Below are 20,116 nucleotides of genomic sequence, written 5' to 3'. Positions count from 1 at the left end.
TTCTAATGGAGGTAGGAATAGGAACGAAAAAATTAAGAATGATTACAGGGCGAAAGAAGGAAAAAAAAAAAAAAAGATTTAGATCTAGCTACTTATGGTCGGTTGCACAGAAGGGGGCGCAGAGCTTTTTGTTCTGCAGCCTGGTAACGCGGTGAGTTAATTCGGGGCGCACAGAAAGGTCCGTGCGAACCAAGAAAAGAGGGTGGGGGGTTAGTATTGGCAGTGGATAGTAGCGATAGAAGGAAAAGTACGTATTTTGGTTTTGGATTTTTTTTTTTAATTATTTTTTATTTGATTGATGATTGACTAAGCGCCAAATGCTATGGCGAGCTACCTTAGGTCCGTGCGTAGTCATGGAAGCATGCGTAGCTTGTGTTACTCCAGCCGACATTAGCGCTTTGCAAATGCCTAGACGATAGTGGGACGAATACTTGCTTACTTAGTGTATATTGTTGAATTTGGGTTAGAACACGTATATTACGCGTACTATATAGGAAATAGGGTATCGGCCGATCTCGCCACTTGGATAAATTTTTCTTGGCTTTTGCTATATACTGTGCAGTATTGTTTTTATAATTAGTATTATTATTATACTATGCTATATCACATATGAAAACAATGTGAAACTGAGGTATAGAAAGAAAGTTGAGGTTTAGGTAAGTTTAGTTGTAGGTAGTTAGTTAGTTCATCTTTTTTTTTTATTTTCAGTTTTCAGTTTTCAATTTTGTTTCGGCTTTTTTTTTATTATTTTTTGGCTTAATTTTCACTCGATAATTTGTTGTAGAACATTAGAGAATGAATGGGCAGTGCGGCCGCACTCGCCTCCATCCTTGATGAGGGCCGGTAATTGCCTTTTGATGCTAGGGTAGAAGTACTGCTGGAATATCTTAGTTCTTGTTACGGGGTCTTCGAAGGATAAGGTTTCTAATTCTTGTAGGGATGCATCGTCGCTGACGGCGCCTGTAGAGTTTAGGTTTGTAGAGGAATTAGTTGCACGTGACACGCTATCTTGGGCGAATTGCTTTATGAAGAGTTTCAAGTATGCGTAGGGTTGTGGGAACTCTGGGATCATGTACGGTAGGTATGGAGCTGGTGCTGCAGTGGCAGCGGCAGCGGCAGCGTCGGCGTCGGATTGGGTAGCCGTTTGGTCGTTTTGTTCTTGTGTGGAGAGGGCACCGGTTCCGATTCTGATGAATTCTAGCATAGCTTTCAAGTTTTCGTTCTTGTGTTTCTTATTCTTGTTCATGCTCACGACACTGCTGCTTGTGATACCCATGCTTGTTGTTTGTGCCTTTTTGGAGCTGTTTGGAGCGGTTAACGTCCATCCGAGCACCTGGAAGAAACCCTTGAGCATTTTAATCCAGGCTTGTCTGACCAAGTCGTCACCGCAGTACCTCATGAGCACTTGCATGAACATTCCGGCGTCTCGTTGGATCGGGGTGATAATATGTGTCATTGCGTTGTTTAAATAGAGCGTTAGGGCGCGGATCTGTAGTTTCAACACGTTGGGGTCGTTCTTCCCGATGGTGTCGAAGAGCTTCACGAGCTCATCCCTCACCTGTTTGGACGAGTCGCATATTAGTGGGATGGCCGCTTGCATTAGGTTGCTCATGCAGGGGAGATGGATTATCCTAGGGATCATGGATTCGTAGTATATAACTGTCTCTTTTCTTGTAACGTCGCTGTGATGTCTGAGAAGCGTTACTCTCTTCACCATCTCTGCGTTTAAGTCAATGCCCGAGCCGTCTCCCTTACTCGAGCCAGGACCGCTAATCCTGGTTTGGGAGGGCAAAGAGATCCGTTTCATCTGGAAAGACGTGTCTGTTACATTGCTTGGCTTTTGTTTGGGTTTACCTACCTTGAGCTTCTTCTTCATGAAGTCCTGCTGCCTAACTGTCTTTTTCGCCATGGCTGTTTTGTACTATATATGGATATCCACCGTCTGTCTGGTTGTTTGCCGGTAATTGAGGTCGACGTGCTTTCCTGAACCACTGTGTGTGCTTCTCTCTTTATCCTTTGTCGCTGGTGTGTCTTATCATCTCATCTCAACTCATCTCATCTCATCTCATCGCGCTCACTAACCATTCTAAATTTTTGTCGTTTCTTTTACTGAAAAAATACAGAGTCTTCATATCACGTGACATGTTTTTTTTTTTTTTTTTTTTTTTTTTTTTTTTTTCAACCTTCTGCAATGGGCGCGCTCACTCTGTACATTTAATAAGTAAGGTTAATCATTAACCATCATCATTGGCATTATCTGTCCAGTGAACTAGCAACTTCTAGAATAATAGAATATATTGCTGCTCGACCAGATACCCAGCACACAGACAGTTGAACATGAGTTCCAGACAGCTAAGAAGGTTGGGGAAAGATGATTTGGAAACTACTCTACTAAAGCTTACTTCCAAATCGAGTTCTCCAGATGCAATTGCCGAAGAGGAAACAGTGGTTTCAGTACATGACAAACCATCTACTACTCAGTCAAATATGTTCATGCTTATGGGAGACGATGAAACAAGTGAGGTAGATTCAGAAGAAGCAGAAAAAGAAGAGGAAGAAAAGGAAGAGGAGACCGTTGCGCAGCCAAAGAAGGTAATACAAGTTGAGACGAAATCTCAAAAGAAGAACCGCAAGAAAAACAGCAAGAAGAATAAAGGCAAGAAGAGCAAGGGTAAACAGAGTAACACTCAGTCAAGTCTCAATGATGAAGAAGAAGATGAAGAGTTTGATCGCCTTTTAGCTCAATTCCAAAAGAAAACTGTAGCATCGTACAAATCATTAGACTCACAGGGCGGATATGATGAGTATGATGATGAGGAAGGTTTCATGACAGCAGATGAAGGTAAAATAGGAGATGGGGATGAAAGTAGAACGTCATCGGCCTATGGAAGACATTACGACCTCAGAACGGACCCTGGGTTCTCTAAATTCAAACATTTCAAGCAACTTTATAGTCTATTCGAATCATTTGATTTTAATCGTTTGATCCCAGATAATGAGTTCAAACTACTATTTGATGATTTATCTCCAGAAACTTTGCAAGATATTGATTCTGTGACGTCTACTTCGGTATCCCCTGAAGTTATGAAACAAATAGAGAAGTTAAAGAGATTAGTGAAGAATTGGAGTGGTAAAGATAAAAGAAGCGTTCCAAACGGTGGATCGGTAAGGAAACTACAGTTTACAAAAATACGTGATGATTGGCTTCCAACTGTTCGTGGGGAATTCTTATTGAAAAAATTAGGCAAACAAGAATTGGTCCCATGGTTAAAATGGCAACGTCCTCTAGATTGGGAAACAGTTATTAATGAAGATGCGGAATACAAATGGCTCAGACACTTCACATATTATAAATTCGATGCATTAAATCAAACAAACAGCAAAAAGGCTCTAACTGAGTTCTATCTCAGTACCATTCTACATCCAGATCATGAGGCGCTCATTTCAATTATATCATCCCATTTCCCATATCATGTACCGGGACTCCTACAAGTTGCATTGATATGTGTTAGACAGGGAGACAAATCAAATAGCAATGGTCTTGTTGAACGTGCTCTATTTGTGTTTGATCGCTGCTTGAAAACCGGAATTCAGTTTAATGCAAAGGATTTCCAACTTCCTTATATTTACTTTTACAACAGACAGTTTTATTTGGCGATCATGAGATATATTCAAATAGTTTCACAGAGAGGTGCTATCTCTACAGCTGCCGAGTGGGCAAAGACGCTACTCTCTCTCTCTCCCTTAGAAGATCCTCTCGGTGCTAGATATTTCATGGACCATTATCTTGCGGCAAATGAAGAATACCAGTACATTATTCAATTGGTCAGAAACCCATTGTTCAACCTTTACAAACAGTGGTTCACATTAGGTATAGGTCTAACAGCGGTATACTCTTACTGGAAGTTAGAATGTCTTCAAGAATCCCGAGAGCTATTACAAAGGGTTTGGAAGAAGTATCCATCAGCCCTTCATACAATATTCACCGAATTTTTACTTGGCGATCCTTCCAGTGTAAAGATCAATTTAGAATCTCCATCTGTTAGTGATTCTATAGAGACCAAAGCATATATGACAAGAATGGGTGCAATTTGGAAGGATCACGATTCTAAAACATTTTTACATGATGAGCTGTTACATATTTTCAAGACCGTACCTGTCGAAAGCACAGATTCCGAAGAAGAGAACTACGATGATGCATCACCAAACCCATTCTTTATTGAAGACATCCCTGTTAATCTATTGAGGTTTGCTATTTTATCTCAAGAGTCGTCTGTTATGGCCATGATTCCTGAAGAAGTATGGTCAAATTACTCTGTGTTCGAATTCGATGTCCTTCCACCACAACCACATGATAGAGAAAGCGAAGAGGTTGTAGAAACAATCGAAACCTTGATAGATAGTAAACAACTTGAGTTAGCTCAGATGGAACGTTTTGCTGATGAACAACTTCTTCAACAAATCAACCAACTTTCGCTACAAGAATTCATGGAGCAACAGCAACGGTTACAACAACAACCAGACCAGAACCCTCTGAATGAAGAATTATAGAGATTTGAAAATCCAACTGGGAGTAAATAATAATTAATATTACACCTATTCTCTTTTAAAACCACGTAATATATAAAGTCCCTTATTATAAAATTATTAATTATTCTAAAGTCTATGCTGCAACGAACTTCTCGTAGAGGTTTGATTTACCAAGAACCTTTATCTCTCCAAAAGTATCTTCTTGTCTCAACGAGATGCAGTCTGCTGTAGCAAGTGAAAGAAGTTCAAAGAATGCTTTACTGGCCATTCCTTTGGTTACAAGAGCACCGTTATCTTTATATTTCGACTCCATAACTCTTTCAAATGTTGTTTCACCAGATGTCATTTCTTCTCTTAATAGAGATGCCATCTCAACAGTAGATTTAGATACAACTTCCCCTGTATTTAGTTCAACTTTTGGAGTCTTATCTTCTTCTACAGATTCGTTAGTGTCGAAATCGTCGGATTGGATAAGAGAGTTATCTTGTATGTCCATAGAAGTTTCTCTACCAGCAGTCTTTGGACGTGGCACATTTTCAAATAGCGGCCCTGCACTTTCATTCCCAAAGTCAATATCTTGATGATCAAAAGGATCCGAGTTTTGAATTAGACTCTCGTCCATACCCAAAGAGATATCAATGTCAACATCAGATTCCTCGTCAGGCCTAGATTGAGAAAGTGTTCTAAGCTTTTTGAACCCATTGTAATTGAAAAGGTTTGATACAATCCTATCAGGTAGGAAGTCCAAATCTGTATATAGCTCTTCAATATTTCTTCGTCTCTTAGCACCAGAAGAAACATCTTCATTTCTCAAGCTTAAAATAGTTTCAGATGGGCCCTCTTTAACCTCAGAGTCCTTCAACTCTAAATCTTCATCCACAACGATCTTCTTTATGTTCATAAAAGCAGCGTTCCTTGGTTGCCTTTTCTTCACCGGTTTCACTGGTGAGAGAGGCTCTTGTTCAGCGTCTCTTTCTTCTTGGTCCTCTGGTTCTTTTGGTAATCCAAGGTCAAAGTCCAGATGTGAGTCATCGTGGAGTGAGTAGTTATCATCTGCTCTTCTACCTTGCTCTATAGATCTGTCACTTTCGTGTTGCGACACATTTCCGGAAATATCATTTACTGTATCGTTAAGGCCAAGGTCCCATTCATCATTTAAGGGAAGCAACTCATCCTCATCATCGTCGTCGTTCCCCATATTTTTGAGGGTCAAGTCACCTTCGCCTTCCATATCATTAGCAGTGGTACGAGTGCCTTCACCCCATGATTTTGCGTTTGATGTTTGGTTTGATTCACCGAGATCGAAATCCAACTTCAAATGTGACGAGTCTTGATGACGGCTGATTTCATTAATATCATCATCATCACCCAGGAACCTTCTCCCGACTTCAATTGACATATCCCATGCTTGCTGTTGTGCGGTAAGTGATGAGACGGGTGCAGCTCCTTGGACTTGTCTTTCCATTGACCTTTCCGCACTCAAAAAGGCTTCTGGTATCTGAACGTCATTAAGGAAATCCAGACTAGGCGTTTCCAAAACATCAAGCTCCGTAACGACATCTTGTAATAGCAGCTGATCTAACTTAGCAACAGTATCAAGTTGGATAGTCACCGTTTTGTTCAACGTTCCTTTGAAAATCGACTTCACCTTGCTTAAAAGATCACTGATATCAGTCAAAAGATAAGATGCCTTTTGAGAGTACACCTTGACAACACCGTGTAATAATTCACCAGATGCACGTAACGTAATTGGTTCCACAGATTCATCGTCCAAGCTCACACCAGCTGCCTTCGCAATCTCTTCAACAGACTCAACAATATTTGTCTTTGCAATGTTTCTGTTGATACTGTTCAGATTTGCAGCAAGCCAAATCTGGGCCAATGGCCCATTTTTTGTGCTTAACGTAACATGTGTATGGTTATTAGTGGAAGTAGACATGTGTTTTAACTCAACGGAGGAATCACTGATTAGTAACTGTAGTCAAACCACAACGATAAAATGGTTAATAATATAAAGAATGAACGGTTGATGAATGAATGAATCAAATGAATCAATGAACTATTTAACGCGTTGACTGGTCAATACATTTATCAGGGGATTGATTGGTATGAAAATGCAAAGAGGTTCAGAATGTCTGAAATATATAAAAGCACATTTTCAGTGGTGGAATATTCATTCAACTATGCTGGACAATAATAAGTTTCTGACCAAGCTGTAAAAACCGTGCGATGCCCGAAACGCGTACTGTTTTCTACTTTTCTTCACGAGATCGCGAAAAATAAACCTTTTTTTTTTTCGGAGCCCTAGAAAATCTTTTGGGGGAGAGAAGAACACGAAAAACTAGCCAACTAAAGGACTAACCAGAACAAAACTGCTTTGGTAGGGTTACCTTATTGGTACACGTGACCGTTTTTGAAAAAAAATATTTTTTTTGTTTTGTGCGTTATAAAAGGTGTGTGGGTGTTTTTTGCTTAAAGGGCAAAGAAGCGGGTAACCCTCGTTCATGCCTTGGAAAACGATAGGTGTCTACTACGTAGGAGGAAGTGGTAGTGGTATATACGTTCATGAGTACTAATATTATGATGAATATGATATGAATCTTAAACTAGACTTCAGTTACACATAAGATCTTTCTGCAAAAAAATATACAATGTATACCAAAATATGGTAGAGAAAGATTAATGTTTTTGGTCATTAACATAAGGACTAGACTAGCCTAGTATCCCCACTTATTCTTAACTGGAAATTTAATTCTCTTGTGTATTGGATCGAAAAAAAAAGGTATAAGGTGTTGGCGTAGTCAAATAATCAAATCGAAAAAGGGTCTTGGCTTAATCATGAAAAGCTGGATGGTCTTTGTCTTTTTTTTATTTTATTTTATTTTATTTTATTTTATTATTGTTTTGAGAATATGTAGGTTATTCCACTTATTTCAAGGCAGCTTGCAAAGCTTCCAAGACTTCGATTTGGATAGCAGCTTCAGCAGCGACAGCTTCGTCGGAAGAGGAAGTGTTCTTTTGAGCTTCAGCCAATAGAGACTTGACGTTTTCGGCAGAGAAGGATTCCAATGGGAAGGCTTCGACGGAAGTGATAGACAAAGTGGAGTCTGGTTGAACAGTAGCAAAACCACCGGAAACAAAGAACTTCTTAGAACCTGATCCTTCCAAAACTTCGACAACACCAGGAACCAATTGTTCAACAGTTGGAACGTGGTTGGCCAAAATACCAATTTGACCAGACTTAGCTGGCAAGTTCACTTGGGTGACTGGAGAGCCAGAGTACAAGGTTTGGTGAGGCAAAGCGAATTGCAACTTCAAAGCACCATCGGCAGCTTCAGCGTAACCACGCTTAGCAATGGTGTTAACAGACTTGGCAAAAGTTCTAGCAGACAAACGGAACATCTCTTCAATGGTTGTGTTTTGTTATTGTTTAATTAACCTTGGAAATGTAATGCAAAGACAGTCCTGGACTAAATTGTACTGAACAAATATTTTCTCAAGTCTTAACCAACTTTCCGGAAACTCAAGTTGAATATATAATATATATCCAAGAACGAAACCGACTAAACAGTGCAAAAATCCCTTCCAAACAACTTGTTAAAGTGTAATAACCGTCAATTCCAAATTTTAGCGAATAGAAGTAGTAGTTGTAGTAATGTAGATTTCAATTTGATTTTCTCAAAGAATTCAGAGGTTCGAGAGAAAAAAAAAATAATAAAAAAAAAAAAAAAAAATTGAATATTAATTGGCAAAACGAATCGAGGTTGAAAGATTATACGTAAGGCTCATTATTTTGTTGGTATGAATGGTTGTAGTGCGTCGATATGGAAGCGAATTATAGGCGAATAGTAAATGACTTCATACTATATATTACTCGTACGTGTTTCTAGTTAGTTTGTGTGTATATAGGGGGTGCGTGACAATTAAGGTGTTGTTACCCGGAGGGTCTTCTCATTTCTAACGATTTGATTGGCTGATTTTGTAGACAGACATATGTGTGATACATTCCAATAGAGAACAACAGATCAGATGGCTTAACCAACACTAAACTGAAACGAAGCTTAAAGTTACGAGAAAGTGAGCGTTTCGTCTTACTTAATCATCTGATAACAATCGTGCAATTTGTATAGACAATTTTCACTTGATCCAAACACAATATGGCAGCCAAGGGAGTTGTTGCGGAGAAACAGGATAACAAGTTGACCCAATGCTTTGATGATATACTACGACTTGCTGCGGATTTGCTATCGCAGCAACAACTCAAAACAATTAAATTAGACCCACAGGTCACAACCGGGTTTTCACAAGCGCAGCAAAAAGTGCTTAAGGATAGACTTACACACTTTTACTCTTTGATTGACACATTAGATGTTTCTTTGCAAACAACGGCGGAATACGTTGATGCAGTGAAGGCAAACGCTATACAGATCAAAAAGCAGAGAGAAGAAGAGGAATTGAGAAAGCAAGAACAACAAAAGTTAGAGCAACAGAAACTTGAGCAACAGAAACTTGAACAACAGAAACTTGAACAACAAAAACTCGAGCAACAGAAACTTGAACAGCAGAAACTAGAACAGCAGAAATTAGAACAGCAAAAGCTTGAACAACAGAAGCTTGAACAGCAAAAGTATTCTGCCAAAAACACACCTATGGATATGTTAACTACATTCGATTCGGATTTACCATCTGCAGGAGTTGCTCAACCCCAAGGGTTCAACTCAGATTTTGGAGATCTAAACGGCATGGATCTCTCCATGTTCGATTCAATGGATAACCAGGGTAGCTTTGGCGGGTTACAAAGCTCATCTGGTATGAATGAGAAGAAGAATGATCCCCAAATGAACTTTAACGATACAAACGCTCCACCTTCTGCTGTGGCTGTACCGGAGAGTGAAAACCCTAACAGTTATTTAACATTAAATGATTTCAACGATTTGGGAATTGATTGGAATGCTGCTAACGATAATAACGAATTGAATTTAGAAGACTTCAACCTATAGCCTTGTTATTCAAACGAGAAACATAGTCTCTTCGTAGTCTGTAATTATAATACTCACTATAAGCTTTACTACATATCTCGGATTTCTGCATTGCGAACTAATCAAAACAAAATTATACATAAAGCGCCTGGCAATTCACCACCTCCTCGTACCTGTATCTCACAACTAATAATTATTAGTATTAGTATTATTTATTTATTTTTTTGGTTTTAACGCACCGGTAATACTTTTTAGGCATCATTCCTCTAAGGGTTCCTGCGAGCTATCTAATAGTATTACCATTACTGTGATGTTATCTGTGGTACCGTTTTCAAGAGCATATCTAACCAACATTTTAGCAGCTTCATTAGGATCTGTCATATCTTTGATCATTTCACATGCCTCGTGATCATCTATTACATCCCAGAGCCCATCACAGGCAATTATTAAAAATTGATCACTTGTAGTAATTTCTACACTGGTTGTAAATGGGTTTGCTACTACCAACGAATCAAAAAACTTATCACCAAGAGACCTAGTAACTGCCAACATACCATTGACCCTACTCTTCATAATTAAACCACCAGCTTTTTCTACTCGTTGCAGTTCTAGTATATCCGAGGCTTTGTGATCATACGTCAATCGTATACTATTCCCATTTCTGAATAGGACTATCCGCGTATCTCCCACATTTGCAGTATACAACATTCTCTTATGCTGTTGTAAGTTCATTGTTTCGTCCTCACTGGGAACCGTTGTCTCCGGTATCTCCCATCTTAACACGCATACTGCTGCAGTACAACCACTATTTCCTTCTAAAGAATTGTTTATCTCGTTATCAGCGTGAACAAATGATGCATTCAAAGCATCTCTCAAATCTCGAGTTTCATCCTCTAGTATTTTTTGTTCGAGATACCTATGAAGGTTTGCTCCACACCATTTCGAAGCTTGACTACCAGCATGACCATCAAATATAGCAAAGTATCCCCAATCTAGCCTAGATGCAAAGTTTTCTACATAAGTGTGAACATCTTCCATCGTTTTCCGAAACTTGGAGTTATTGTTCTCAGCCACTCCAACCTTGTAGGTTAGCTCATAATCCTCTGAAGATGAATTTGCATTAGAATTTGCATTTGCATTTGCATTTTCATTGGAATTCGACATGTCAACCAAGCTATTTACGCGATGCACTTTTAATTCACAATTTGGTCCTTAGATTTTGCAATAGTATCTCTTATAAACTTACTCCTCACACTCTATAACTTAGAAGTCCTGTTTTATTCTGCTTTATTTCCTTTTCAACACAAACCTAATCTCTGTGGTGAATTATTATATCAATATTGGTAACCGCAATCTTCGTGTATATCTCTATGACGTTCAGAAAGTATTGTTTATCTTCAGAATCCCTAAATGAACCTAAGGAAAAAAAAAATTATTATTTGTCCTAGACAAAAGTGAATTCAATAACCTGTAGATATCGCTGGTCGGTAATTCCTACGTATCCTTTTTTTTTTCTTTCTATCCTACTAAAACGTTAATTCTTATTTCTATTCTTAGTTCTTTAAGTTTTATCAGTTCCTTCTTTTTTCATAGAAAACCTCTAAAAAGAAGTTGGAACGCTGCACGATGAACGTAGTGCAAAGAAGACAATATGCCAAGACAATATAGGAAATGAGGACCAGATGATGGTTAAACCTGCAAGACAAAGGGATACAATATAAATTATTAGTATACGCTTATATATATATATATATATGTTAGGGCGCTTACAAGTATAGACCTTCCAAGTTTTCTTCCACCTTGTTTTTGAGGACCCTTTCTTTTGCTTCCTTGAAATCTTGGGCCGTGACTTGCATTCTACGTTCTCTTAGAGCCAAAAGCCCGGCTTCTGTACACATAGCCTTTATGTCAGCACCAGAAAGATCGTCCTTTGAGGTGACCAACGAGTCAAGATTGACATCCGAAGCTAAGTTCATTTTGGAGGTATGGATACCTAGAATTTTTCTCTTGGTTGAGATATCTGGGTTTTCGAACAAAATCTTACGGTCTATTCTTCCTGGTCTAATTAGAGCGGGGTCCAAAGTTTCGATCTTATTTGTGGCCATAATAACCTTCACATCACCTCTATCATCGAACCCATCCAATTGATTCAACAATTCTAACATTGTTCTCTGAATTTCTCTTTCACCACCGCTATTTGAATCGTATCTTTTTGTACCAATGGCATCGATTTCATCGATGAACACTATACTTGGGGCATTATCTGCTGCGACTTTGAAAATCTGCCTACAAAGCCTTGGACCATCACCTAGATATTTCTGAATCAATTCCGAACCGACGATTCTTAGGAAAGTAGCTGAAGTTTGGTTGGCCACGGCCTTTGCTAATAGAGTCTTACCTGTACCTGGGGCACCATAGAGAATGACACCCTTAGGAGGCTTGATACCCATTTCTTCGTATAGTTCCGGATGTGTAAGAGGGAGTTCTACCGCTTCCTTAATCTCTTGAATTTGTGCTTCCAAACCACCGATATCGCTGTAGGATTCCGTTGGCGATTTGTCCATCTTCATCACAGAAACCATTGGGTCTGCGTCATCTTGCAAAACACCAACAACAGACATGGTCTTGTGATGTAGAAGCACGGAACACCCTGGTTCCAACAATTCCTTGTCAACAAACGACAAAATAGAGACGTAGTAATCAGGGGTTGTTGGACTCGTCACAATCGCATGGTCATCGTCCACAATTTCTTCCAAAGTACCAATCGATAGCGGAGTTCCTCTAATATCGTCTAGCTGCTTCTTTTCTTCCTCTTGCTTCTTCTCAAACGGCTTCAAGATCTCTGAGTTCGTCACAAACTCTTCTTCTAACAACAAATGATCCTTGATACGCTCCATCCTTAGAAGCTTTAGCTTACATCTTGTGCTTGGATAAACGCTAGGAAGTTTCTCTACAGTAGATGGACCCTTTCTTCTTTTCCTACCAAACTTTGACTCTACTGGAGGCTCATATTTAGGCTTTTGTTTCTTGTCCTTCTTCTTTTGACCGTGCGAAGATGCTCCTTGACCCATTGTTGCTATCTAGTGTCTTTAAAACAGAATTTTACTGAAAATGTGTGACAGAACCTGAATATCCTACAAGTATATCTGTTCTAGCACGCACTTTTAGATTGCTGTGATCTGGTTTACCACCCTAACCTAAAATTCGCCACTTACTTTAAGCTATATGAAGTTCTTAAAATCAAGACCTCTCTTATTTTTTTTTTTTTTTTTTTTTAAATGTTTGTTTTAATATCAATATTAATGAATGACAGTAGTAGTAATAATTAAAGATATTATAGATTAGCTATAGGAGTAACATTCGCTGGTGAACGCTTGATTGCTCCTGCATGTGGACAACGACGCAATATAGAGTCAATTTAATTTAACCAGAAATCCACCATGGCCGATGACGACGGGTCCAAAAGGGGCAATATCAATGAATTGATTCAGGAACTTTTGACGATTATCCCGGAACCGTTTTTCCAAGAGTACTACAGGAAGAACAGCGACCCCAAGGTAAAAGAAGAGCACCTGTCCAGATCTAAGGGAGCCAGCGCAAATGCAAACAAGCCCACAAAAGGCCAAATTCTCACACAGGCGGTGGAATACGTCAATTCCTTGCAGGAACAAGTGGATTTGAAAAACAGGGAAGAAGTGGAGCTTATCCTCAAAATAAAGGAACTCAGCAAGGAGACCGGTTCCATTGTGAACGACTTGAATTTAGACAATACGAGTGCCGAAATAGCCCTAGCACGGATCGGTGTCGGCCCGCTCGCCGGCATGTACGAGAAGGAGACCATTTCGAACCACGCAAGACCTTCAAGCAACGAGGACGCAGCAGCAGCAGCAGCTGCTGCTGCTGCTGCTGCCCATCCTGGCTCCTCCAACGAGCCCAGCGAGCTGGCACAGCCGGTGCGCAAAGAGCCTCCAATTTACAAGTTCGACTACGGTGGATACAGAGAGTACAACAACGAGCCATAGTTCTATCCACGTGAATGTCACATGATCGCACATCACCATGGACGACACATTACTTCTATTACACAATTTTTTTTTTTTTTATTAATTTTTTTTTTTTTTTCCCTTCGCTGAAACACGAAAAGGTTTAATTTATGTGAAAAAAAAAGAAGCCAATAAACGGTTTTGTTCAATGATAATTTACTGTGGGAGAAAGGACGTAATAAGTGTGAATTTTTTGGTGAAATATTGTTTGGGGGAATAGCGTGTTTGGTTGTTTTTGGATTTAAATTTAATTTTAAATTTAAAATTAAATTTGAGGTTGAGTTTAAAGCCTAGTATTCATCGAGGGTCTGTGACAACGTGAGGTAAGGAGTTGTTTAGTAATTTTAGACTACCCCGTGCTTTTGAATCGAGAGATAAAGAGAGTTGAGCCAGGGTGAGATCTTTGTAGCGTGAGCAGGACGGGACAGGAATAGCGCAGATAGGGAGTGAGAGTTTGTGTGAATAGCCGATAGAGTGTTGTTGTTGTTTTTTCTTTTTACTTTGTACTAAGGCAAGGAGAAGTTATATGGTTTTTAGTCCGATGACAGGATTTTACGAGACGCTTCAGAAAAGACCGTTGGAGGAGGATGTTGTCGAGGAAGGGACGCGTGTCGAGAGTAGCGTGGGAAAGAAGTTGAAGGGGGAAGATGGCGTGGATGGTGGGGTTTCTGATTCTGTTTCTAGCAAAGGGAGTGTTGAGAGTGCGGATGATGAGAATTCGTTATCACAAAAAGATATTTTAGAGCAGACCAAGGCCGATGAGTTGGATGAGGTGGTGGATGACTATGCGGAGGAAGCGGTAGCTTCAAGCTCAGGTTCAGCTATGGATCAAGGAGCAGGAAAGGGAAGTGGGACTGGGTCTGATAGAGCAGACACAGTTGGGGATGTAACTGCGTCTGAAACTGGAAGAACGACTACGAGTGCAGGCACAGAATTTAAGGTCAACGATGCTAAAAGCCCTTCGAATGAGAATGGGAATGGTAATAACACGGCTGATGATGTGGAACAGTCTTCTAATGCGGAAAAGGAATACTTACCTGTGAAACCGGAGAATCCAATCCATCTCGAGAAGGATCCAGTTTCTGGAAAGTACATCTTCCCAGCGATCACGAAGGAGGATTCTTTGAATGCGCGCTCTTACTTGAAGCACTTTGGCTCCACATCTTTCTTGAACGATTATTTGCCTGAAGATTTGAACTCTCTATACGTATACCATATGATCAAGTTGTTAGGGTTTCAAATAAAGGACAAGGACTTAATGTCTGCTATCCAGGAAGTGGCGCAGACCCCCGACTCTTTTGCCAATGGAGACGCTAATGGCAACAGTGCCAATAGTTATCCTAGTCCCGGGTTCGAAGATCCTTTGGAAAAGAAACACGCGGTTCGGTTGATTAAAGATTTGCAAAAAGCCATGAATAAAGTTCTCTCCACGAGAATCAGATTAACTAACTTTCATACGATCGACGATTTCGTAGCGAAGTTGAAGACGGCCAAGAAAATCATTGTCCTTACTGGTGCAGGTATTTCTACGTCTTTGGGGATTCCTGATTTCAGATCTTCTGAAGGTTTTTATTCGAAATTAGGGGACTTGGGTTTGAGTGACCCACAAGATGTGTTTAGTCTTGAGGTTTTCTCCGAGGATCCATCCGTGTTTTACAATATTGCGCACATGGTGCTACCTCCTGAAAACATGTATTCACCTTTGCATAGTTTTATTAGAATGATACAGGATAAGCATAAACTTTTAAGAAACTACACGCAAAATATCGACAATTTGGAATCCTACGCCGGTGTAGAGCCAGAGAAAATGGTGCAATGTCACGGCTCTTTTGCGACTGCTTCTTGTGTTACATGTCACTGGAAAGTTCCTGGTGAAAGAATTTTCCCTAACATTAGGAATTTACAGCTACCTATTTGTCCATACTGTTACAGTAAGAGAGTTGAATTCTTCAAGACAAAACCTGATGACGATGTGGCTGGAGGAGCTGAGGAAGAATCAGATTATCAGGCAAGATCCGTGCCCAAATCCTTTGGTGTCTTGAAACCAGATATTACCTTTTTCGGTGAAGCTTTGCCTTCGAAATTCCATAGATTAATCAGAGAAGACGTTCTGCAATGCGATCTATTAATTTGTATTGGTACTTCTTTAAAAGTTGCTCCCGTCTCAGAAATTGTCAATATGATCCCTGCAAGCGTACCGCAGGTGCTAATCAACAAAGATCCAGTCAAACATGCTGAATTTGATCTCTCACTTTTAGGATTGTGTGATGATGTCGCTGCTTTAGTTGCGCAAAAATGCGGATGGGATATACCACATCATAAGTGGAATGACTTGAAATCTAAGGAATTTGTCGCAGATGAAGTCGAAAGAGGGATATATAATGTGTATCCAAAGCAAACTGCTACTGAAGAAGCTGCTAGTGCAAAAAATCTCCCTCTACAACAATCTACTGCTGCATTAACACCCCCTGCGTCTACTTTTGATAAATCCCCTACTCTTTCTGTTTCAAACAACAAATAGTAGACCATTTTGGATTGATGTAATATAGAATATAAGAGGTGGGCGTTGTTTCTTGCTCAGAACCTGTTGTCCATGTTCTAATTTTCCTTGTTCTTCTCCAACATGTCCAATTGTTAATAATCACTTTGCAGGCTCTTAGTTTATGTAACTTTCCTAAAATATATACATGTTTTGTATATTTACATTGAATGAATATATTATCCAGGATATTGCACAATTCATTGTTGAAAACCCAAAATACTTATACATTACTGGTTATTAAGGTCTTCTGTGTAGCCTTTTTGGTTCATATTTAATCTTCTACTGACTTTCTACGTACAACTCAGTTAAAGCCTTTCCTCATCAAAATGAAACAAAACTAAAAGGTAAATCCAAACACAACAAAAAGTCGAACTGTAAACAGTTAGGATAAATCATTATTAAAGAGGCCGAACTAAACAAGGGAGTAACCAAACTTGAAGCATAATTCCATGCCAGAACTAGTACTTCCACTAGGGCCGTATTCAATTGAAAAGGATAGTATAAAACTGAGTAATGATGTCAATCGGTCTTTTATCATATTCGGGGAAGAGCTTCCATTGTTTATAACATCGTCCACCCCTTTGGTCGATCGTCTACAGTCATTGAGAGTGGACTTAAAAGAAGCTAGTCTAGTCATAGATGAAACCACTAATGAATTTATTAAACACAATGATAATGTATGGGAAGTAAACCCCTCTTTTATCAAGAATTCTGTTTTCAATTCTGATTATCTTTTAAGTAATAATGGACAACAAGGACGAATCAAGTTCACATTGAAGTATAAGAAAAACCACACTAATAGCAACAGCTCTATAAAGTCATATGAGGAGGATACAGATGGGTTCTTACCATCTTTCAAACCATTGAATGATCATGATATAACATCATCTGCATACCTTGAGAAACAGGAACAACCCGACTACAATACCATTGTAGTAGAATATCCAATGTTTTCTCTAATGAATATGCGACTGAGGAACGTTTCAATAAGAAGTAACAGGAACTCCAATACTCCACAGGTCATATCATCATTGGACTTGCAATTGGTACGGAAGTTCGGCGACCTCTTCCCTGGTGAAACGCACGTAGTTGTCGAAGATCTTTCATACAAGCTTTGTGATGGTAATTTTGAATTCGAGATTAAGCCCTTGGAGGAAATGATTCAGTTTCCACTCCAAGTAAAACGTCAGGACGCATATACCATAAACTACAATCTTCAGGACAGCTCACGTCAAGTCAAAGTTACAATAGTCTACACAGTCGGAAGTCATTATCGAATTCACACAAGCTGGAAAACAGAAGTATGCCTGGGAAGGTCTGCCTCATCAAAATCAGTAGTAAGCTCAAATGCAAGCACTCCCACATTTATCCAACCACCAAAGGTGCAATTACCTCGTGTTCTAACCCAAGCGCACTTCACATTTCTTCAACCGAAAATTAAAGCCAAGAAGGGCCATCCTTTCACCCTTTCACTTCAGATAGAAAACACAACAGCTAGGACCCTAAATCTTGTAGTTTACCACAAACCAAAAACACCATTAGCACAAACCGTTGTATTAATATCCAATGACCTAAAGTTACCGCTGTTATTCCCAGGCACCACTTTCAAGTGCGACCTTGAGCTAATTGCCATATCTACAGGTTATCATCATCACATGAAGGGTCTAAAAATACTAGATCTCGACGCATTAGAAACAATCGATCTAGGTGTATCACTATCCCTCCTTATCGAATGAGAGGACCCTAAGTCATCAATCAGCATACGAATGAATATATATTACAGCTATATATGTATACATTGATAGACAGCACAGCATAACGATCACGTGATTTGAATAATTTTTCAAGTTCTGGTTCCCCTTTTAAAGATTTCCAAGTTGTATAACAAGTGTTTAACCCACTAACAAACAAAGTAAATAAGGTACAAGGTTGAGATAGGAGTGAAGTGCAGCCTTTTAGGATCCTATTTTAGCGACCTTAGGAGAAAATACGAAAGTAGGACTACAATTGACAAAAAATGGCTGATAAATTTCCGGAGTTAGAAGACGAATCGGTTCAAGATAACTTTGTTGCCAATGACGGCGACGACACCGACTTCTTGAGAAGAGAAGCTGAAATCCTCGGTGACGAATTCAAGACAGAGCAGGATTCGGAGCTTTTGACTCAGGAAGATGATTCCGATTCTAAGACTTTAGGTACTTCTGTGAACGAAGCAGATGCTATTGCTGCTGCTTCATACAAGGAACAAGATAACTCTAACAACTCTACAGGAGAAGTGGAGGAGCCTTCAGTACCAGCTGGTGTAGATGATGAAGAAGAAGAAGAATTTGGAGAGCTTGAGTCTAGCCATGTGCCTGCACCAATTAGTAGAGGAGATTCCGAGGCTTTGAAGAACTGGAAGGAGAGACGTGAACTTGAAATTGCTGAAAGAGACCAGGCGGAAGAGAAGGCAAAGGCTGAGTTGCAGGAGGAAGCAGCTAAACATATGGATGACTTCTACGAAAATTATAACATTAAAAAGCACCAAGGTATTGAAGAGACCCGTAAGGAAGCAGAAGAGTTTTTGGCTTCTATTCATGGGTTTGCTTCTCAAGATCTCAGTGTTTGGGACAAGGCTCTTCAGTTAATTAACTTAGAAGACGCTGATATTGTTGATGGCAGGGACAGATCCAAGTTTAAAGAAATTCTACAGAGATTGAAGGGTAACAATTCTGCCCCAGGAGCTGCTGGAAAGGCTGAATAAATAGAGTATCAGTTTATATATAATGAAAAAAATGTATATAAAGATATACAGAGAGACATACACACGCCAAAAGAAAAATAATTCATTCTTAGAACAATGACGAAACGAAACTAGTTATTAGGAAATGAATAGTGTACAGTAATAATACATTATATATATTTGGTTAGGTATGAAACATTTAGGGCCGCGAAGAGAATTGGCTTTTGATACTGGGGTATTCTTCTTAATTCTTCGCTCAATGTACTTCTCACAAGTTGCTTCACAAGGGGCCAATTGATATCTAGCGGTTGTGGGTCACTTAGTAACATAAAAGATAGCATTATTATCGTAGATTTATGAAATGGTTTCAAGCACTTAGAATGTTTACCGTTAAAAATCAACATTATTATTTGTCTCCAGAGGGTCCACTTTACGTATTTGATGAAATTGTCACTGAAGAAAAATCCACAGACGAGTTCTTTGAGAGTTGCTCTGGACTGCTTTCCGGAAAGTTCATTCAAGTCTTCAAGGCGTTGAATTAGCATTCTTGTCATTAAGTTATAATGTGTACGTGTTTCTGGTGCGTCTGAGTCTAGTGATAAAGGGGATGAGTTACGGTTATGGTTTTTTTCCGTCTTCTTCTTAAATATAACCTTCTTGATGTTTTGGTATACCTTCACCAGGTTCCATACAGCAAAAAGAAGAGCAAAGTCCTTCCAAGGACTACGTTTCTCAAATAGAATTCTGTAAAGCCTTCCTTTAGTTAAATTTCTATGGTAAAAAATTGGAAGTAAAATACTAACAGCTATTTGTCGTAGAATGATCCATCTGCGTTCACTGATACAGTCCATATCGACATAACACCTAAATAACTTTGACAGTGACTCAATGGAAAGTGAAGCCACGAACCAGTGCGGTACTTGCCTCTTTAGCTGTGTCAATCCTATTCCTAGTCCCAAAATCCAACTGACAAAATCATCCCTCTTAGTAATTTTTCTAAGTAGCGGGATAGCTACTACCAATGGCAGACCGTCCACCAAAGATTTTGTATCCAGAACTTTCACACGTTTAATCAACGCTAGAACCCCATTGACTCCTAGAACCCCCACTAACCTACGGCAGGCCGCTGTCGCATCAAATTCAGCCGTAGAATTACCATATTCGTACCCCAAAAATTGCTCAATTTTTGATAATCGCTGTTTCTTACACAACACCATATCACCGAGTCTGCTATGCTACATCGCCTGTACTGTCAAGCATTCATAAGTTACAAATAGCATGTATCTTTTGTTCTACCGAA

General features: G+C 39.4%; 12 protein-coding genes across 12 annotated transcripts; 6 read left to right on the top strand and 6 right to left on the bottom strand.

Moving 5' to 3' along the window:
• Nucleotides 1-763: 763 nt before the first annotated feature.
• IPI1 (Ipi1p) lies at nucleotides 764-1,909 on the bottom strand (the record flags this gene model as incomplete). Its single annotated transcript, XM_022818689.1, has 1 exon — nucleotides 764-1,909. The coding sequence occupies one exon, from the start codon at nucleotides 1,907-1,909 to the stop codon at nucleotides 764-766; it is 1,146 nt and encodes a 381-aa protein (XP_022675331.1).
• Nucleotides 1,910-2,337: 428 nt separating this feature from the next.
• On the top strand, nucleotides 2,338-4,551 carry RQC1 (Rqc1p; the record flags this gene model as incomplete). The annotated part of the gene is made up of 1 exon (XM_022818688.1): nucleotides 2,338-4,551. The coding sequence occupies one exon, from the start codon at nucleotides 2,338-2,340 to the stop codon at nucleotides 4,549-4,551; it is 2,214 nt and encodes a 737-aa protein (XP_022675330.1).
• Nucleotides 4,552-4,663: 112 nt separating this feature from the next.
• MCD1 (kleisin alpha) lies at nucleotides 4,664-6,469 on the bottom strand (the record flags this gene model as incomplete). The annotated part of the gene is made up of 1 exon (XM_022818687.1): nucleotides 4,664-6,469. The coding sequence occupies one exon, from the start codon at nucleotides 6,467-6,469 to the stop codon at nucleotides 4,664-4,666; it is 1,806 nt and encodes a 601-aa protein (XP_022675329.1).
• A 989-nt stretch (nucleotides 6,470-7,458) lies between these two features.
• On the bottom strand, nucleotides 7,459-7,932 carry ATP16 (F1F0 ATP synthase subunit delta; the record flags this gene model as incomplete). The annotated part of the gene is made up of 1 exon (XM_022818686.1): nucleotides 7,459-7,932. One exon carries the CDS (start codon nucleotides 7,930-7,932, stop codon nucleotides 7,459-7,461), a length of 474 nt encoding a protein of 157 aa, XP_022675328.1.
• Nucleotides 7,933-8,687: 755 nt separating this feature from the next.
• On the top strand, nucleotides 8,688-9,530 carry MED2 (Med2p; the record flags this gene model as incomplete). The annotated part of the gene is made up of 1 exon (XM_022818685.1): nucleotides 8,688-9,530. One exon carries the CDS (start codon nucleotides 8,688-8,690, stop codon nucleotides 9,528-9,530), a length of 843 nt encoding a protein of 280 aa, XP_022675327.1.
• Nucleotides 9,531-9,767: 237 nt separating this feature from the next.
• On the bottom strand, nucleotides 9,768-10,673 carry PTC1 (type 2C protein phosphatase PTC1; the record flags this gene model as incomplete). The annotated part of the gene is made up of 1 exon (XM_022818683.1): nucleotides 9,768-10,673. The coding sequence occupies one exon, from the start codon at nucleotides 10,671-10,673 to the stop codon at nucleotides 9,768-9,770; it is 906 nt and encodes a 301-aa protein (XP_022675326.1).
• A 602-nt stretch (nucleotides 10,674-11,275) lies between these two features.
• Nucleotides 11,276-12,580, bottom strand: RPT2 (proteasome regulatory particle base subunit RPT2; the record flags this gene model as incomplete). Its single annotated transcript, XM_022818682.1, has 1 exon — nucleotides 11,276-12,580. The coding sequence occupies one exon, from the start codon at nucleotides 12,578-12,580 to the stop codon at nucleotides 11,276-11,278; it is 1,305 nt and encodes a 434-aa protein (XP_022675325.1).
• Nucleotides 12,581-12,949: 369 nt separating this feature from the next.
• On the top strand, nucleotides 12,950-13,531 carry RTG1 (Rtg1p; the record flags this gene model as incomplete). Its single annotated transcript, XM_022818681.1, has 1 exon — nucleotides 12,950-13,531. One exon carries the CDS (start codon nucleotides 12,950-12,952, stop codon nucleotides 13,529-13,531), a length of 582 nt encoding a protein of 193 aa, XP_022675324.1.
• A 547-nt stretch (nucleotides 13,532-14,078) lies between these two features.
• Nucleotides 14,079-16,073, top strand: HST1 (histone deacetylase HST1; the record flags this gene model as incomplete). Its single annotated transcript, XM_022818680.1, has 1 exon — nucleotides 14,079-16,073. The coding sequence occupies one exon, from the start codon at nucleotides 14,079-14,081 to the stop codon at nucleotides 16,071-16,073; it is 1,995 nt and encodes a 664-aa protein (XP_022675323.1).
• A 470-nt stretch (nucleotides 16,074-16,543) lies between these two features.
• Nucleotides 16,544-17,830, top strand: TRS65 (Trs65p; the record flags this gene model as incomplete). The annotated part of the gene is made up of 1 exon (XM_022818679.1): nucleotides 16,544-17,830. One exon carries the CDS (start codon nucleotides 16,544-16,546, stop codon nucleotides 17,828-17,830), a length of 1,287 nt encoding a protein of 428 aa, XP_022675322.1.
• Nucleotides 17,831-18,111: 281 nt separating this feature from the next.
• Nucleotides 18,112-18,837, top strand: CLC1 (clathrin light chain CLC1; the record flags this gene model as incomplete). Its single annotated transcript, XM_022818678.1, has 1 exon — nucleotides 18,112-18,837. The coding sequence occupies one exon, from the start codon at nucleotides 18,112-18,114 to the stop codon at nucleotides 18,835-18,837; it is 726 nt and encodes a 241-aa protein (XP_022675321.1).
• A 149-nt stretch (nucleotides 18,838-18,986) lies between these two features.
• PEX35 (Pex35p) lies at nucleotides 18,987-20,033 on the bottom strand (the record flags this gene model as incomplete). The annotated part of the gene is made up of 1 exon (XM_022818677.1): nucleotides 18,987-20,033. The coding sequence occupies one exon, from the start codon at nucleotides 20,031-20,033 to the stop codon at nucleotides 18,987-18,989; it is 1,047 nt and encodes a 348-aa protein (XP_022675320.1).
• Nucleotides 20,034-20,116: the final 83 nt, after the last annotated feature.

This window comes from Kluyveromyces marxianus, chromosome 3 (genome assembly GCF_001417885.1).
Source record: "Kluyveromyces marxianus DMKU3-1042 DNA, complete genome, chromosome 3".
In the NCBI taxonomy this organism is placed as follows: Eukaryota; Fungi; Ascomycota; class Saccharomycetes; order Saccharomycetales; family Saccharomycetaceae; genus Kluyveromyces; species Kluyveromyces marxianus.
Note: the sequence above shows the minus strand (reverse complement) of the source record. Positions and strands in the feature narration are given on the sequence as shown.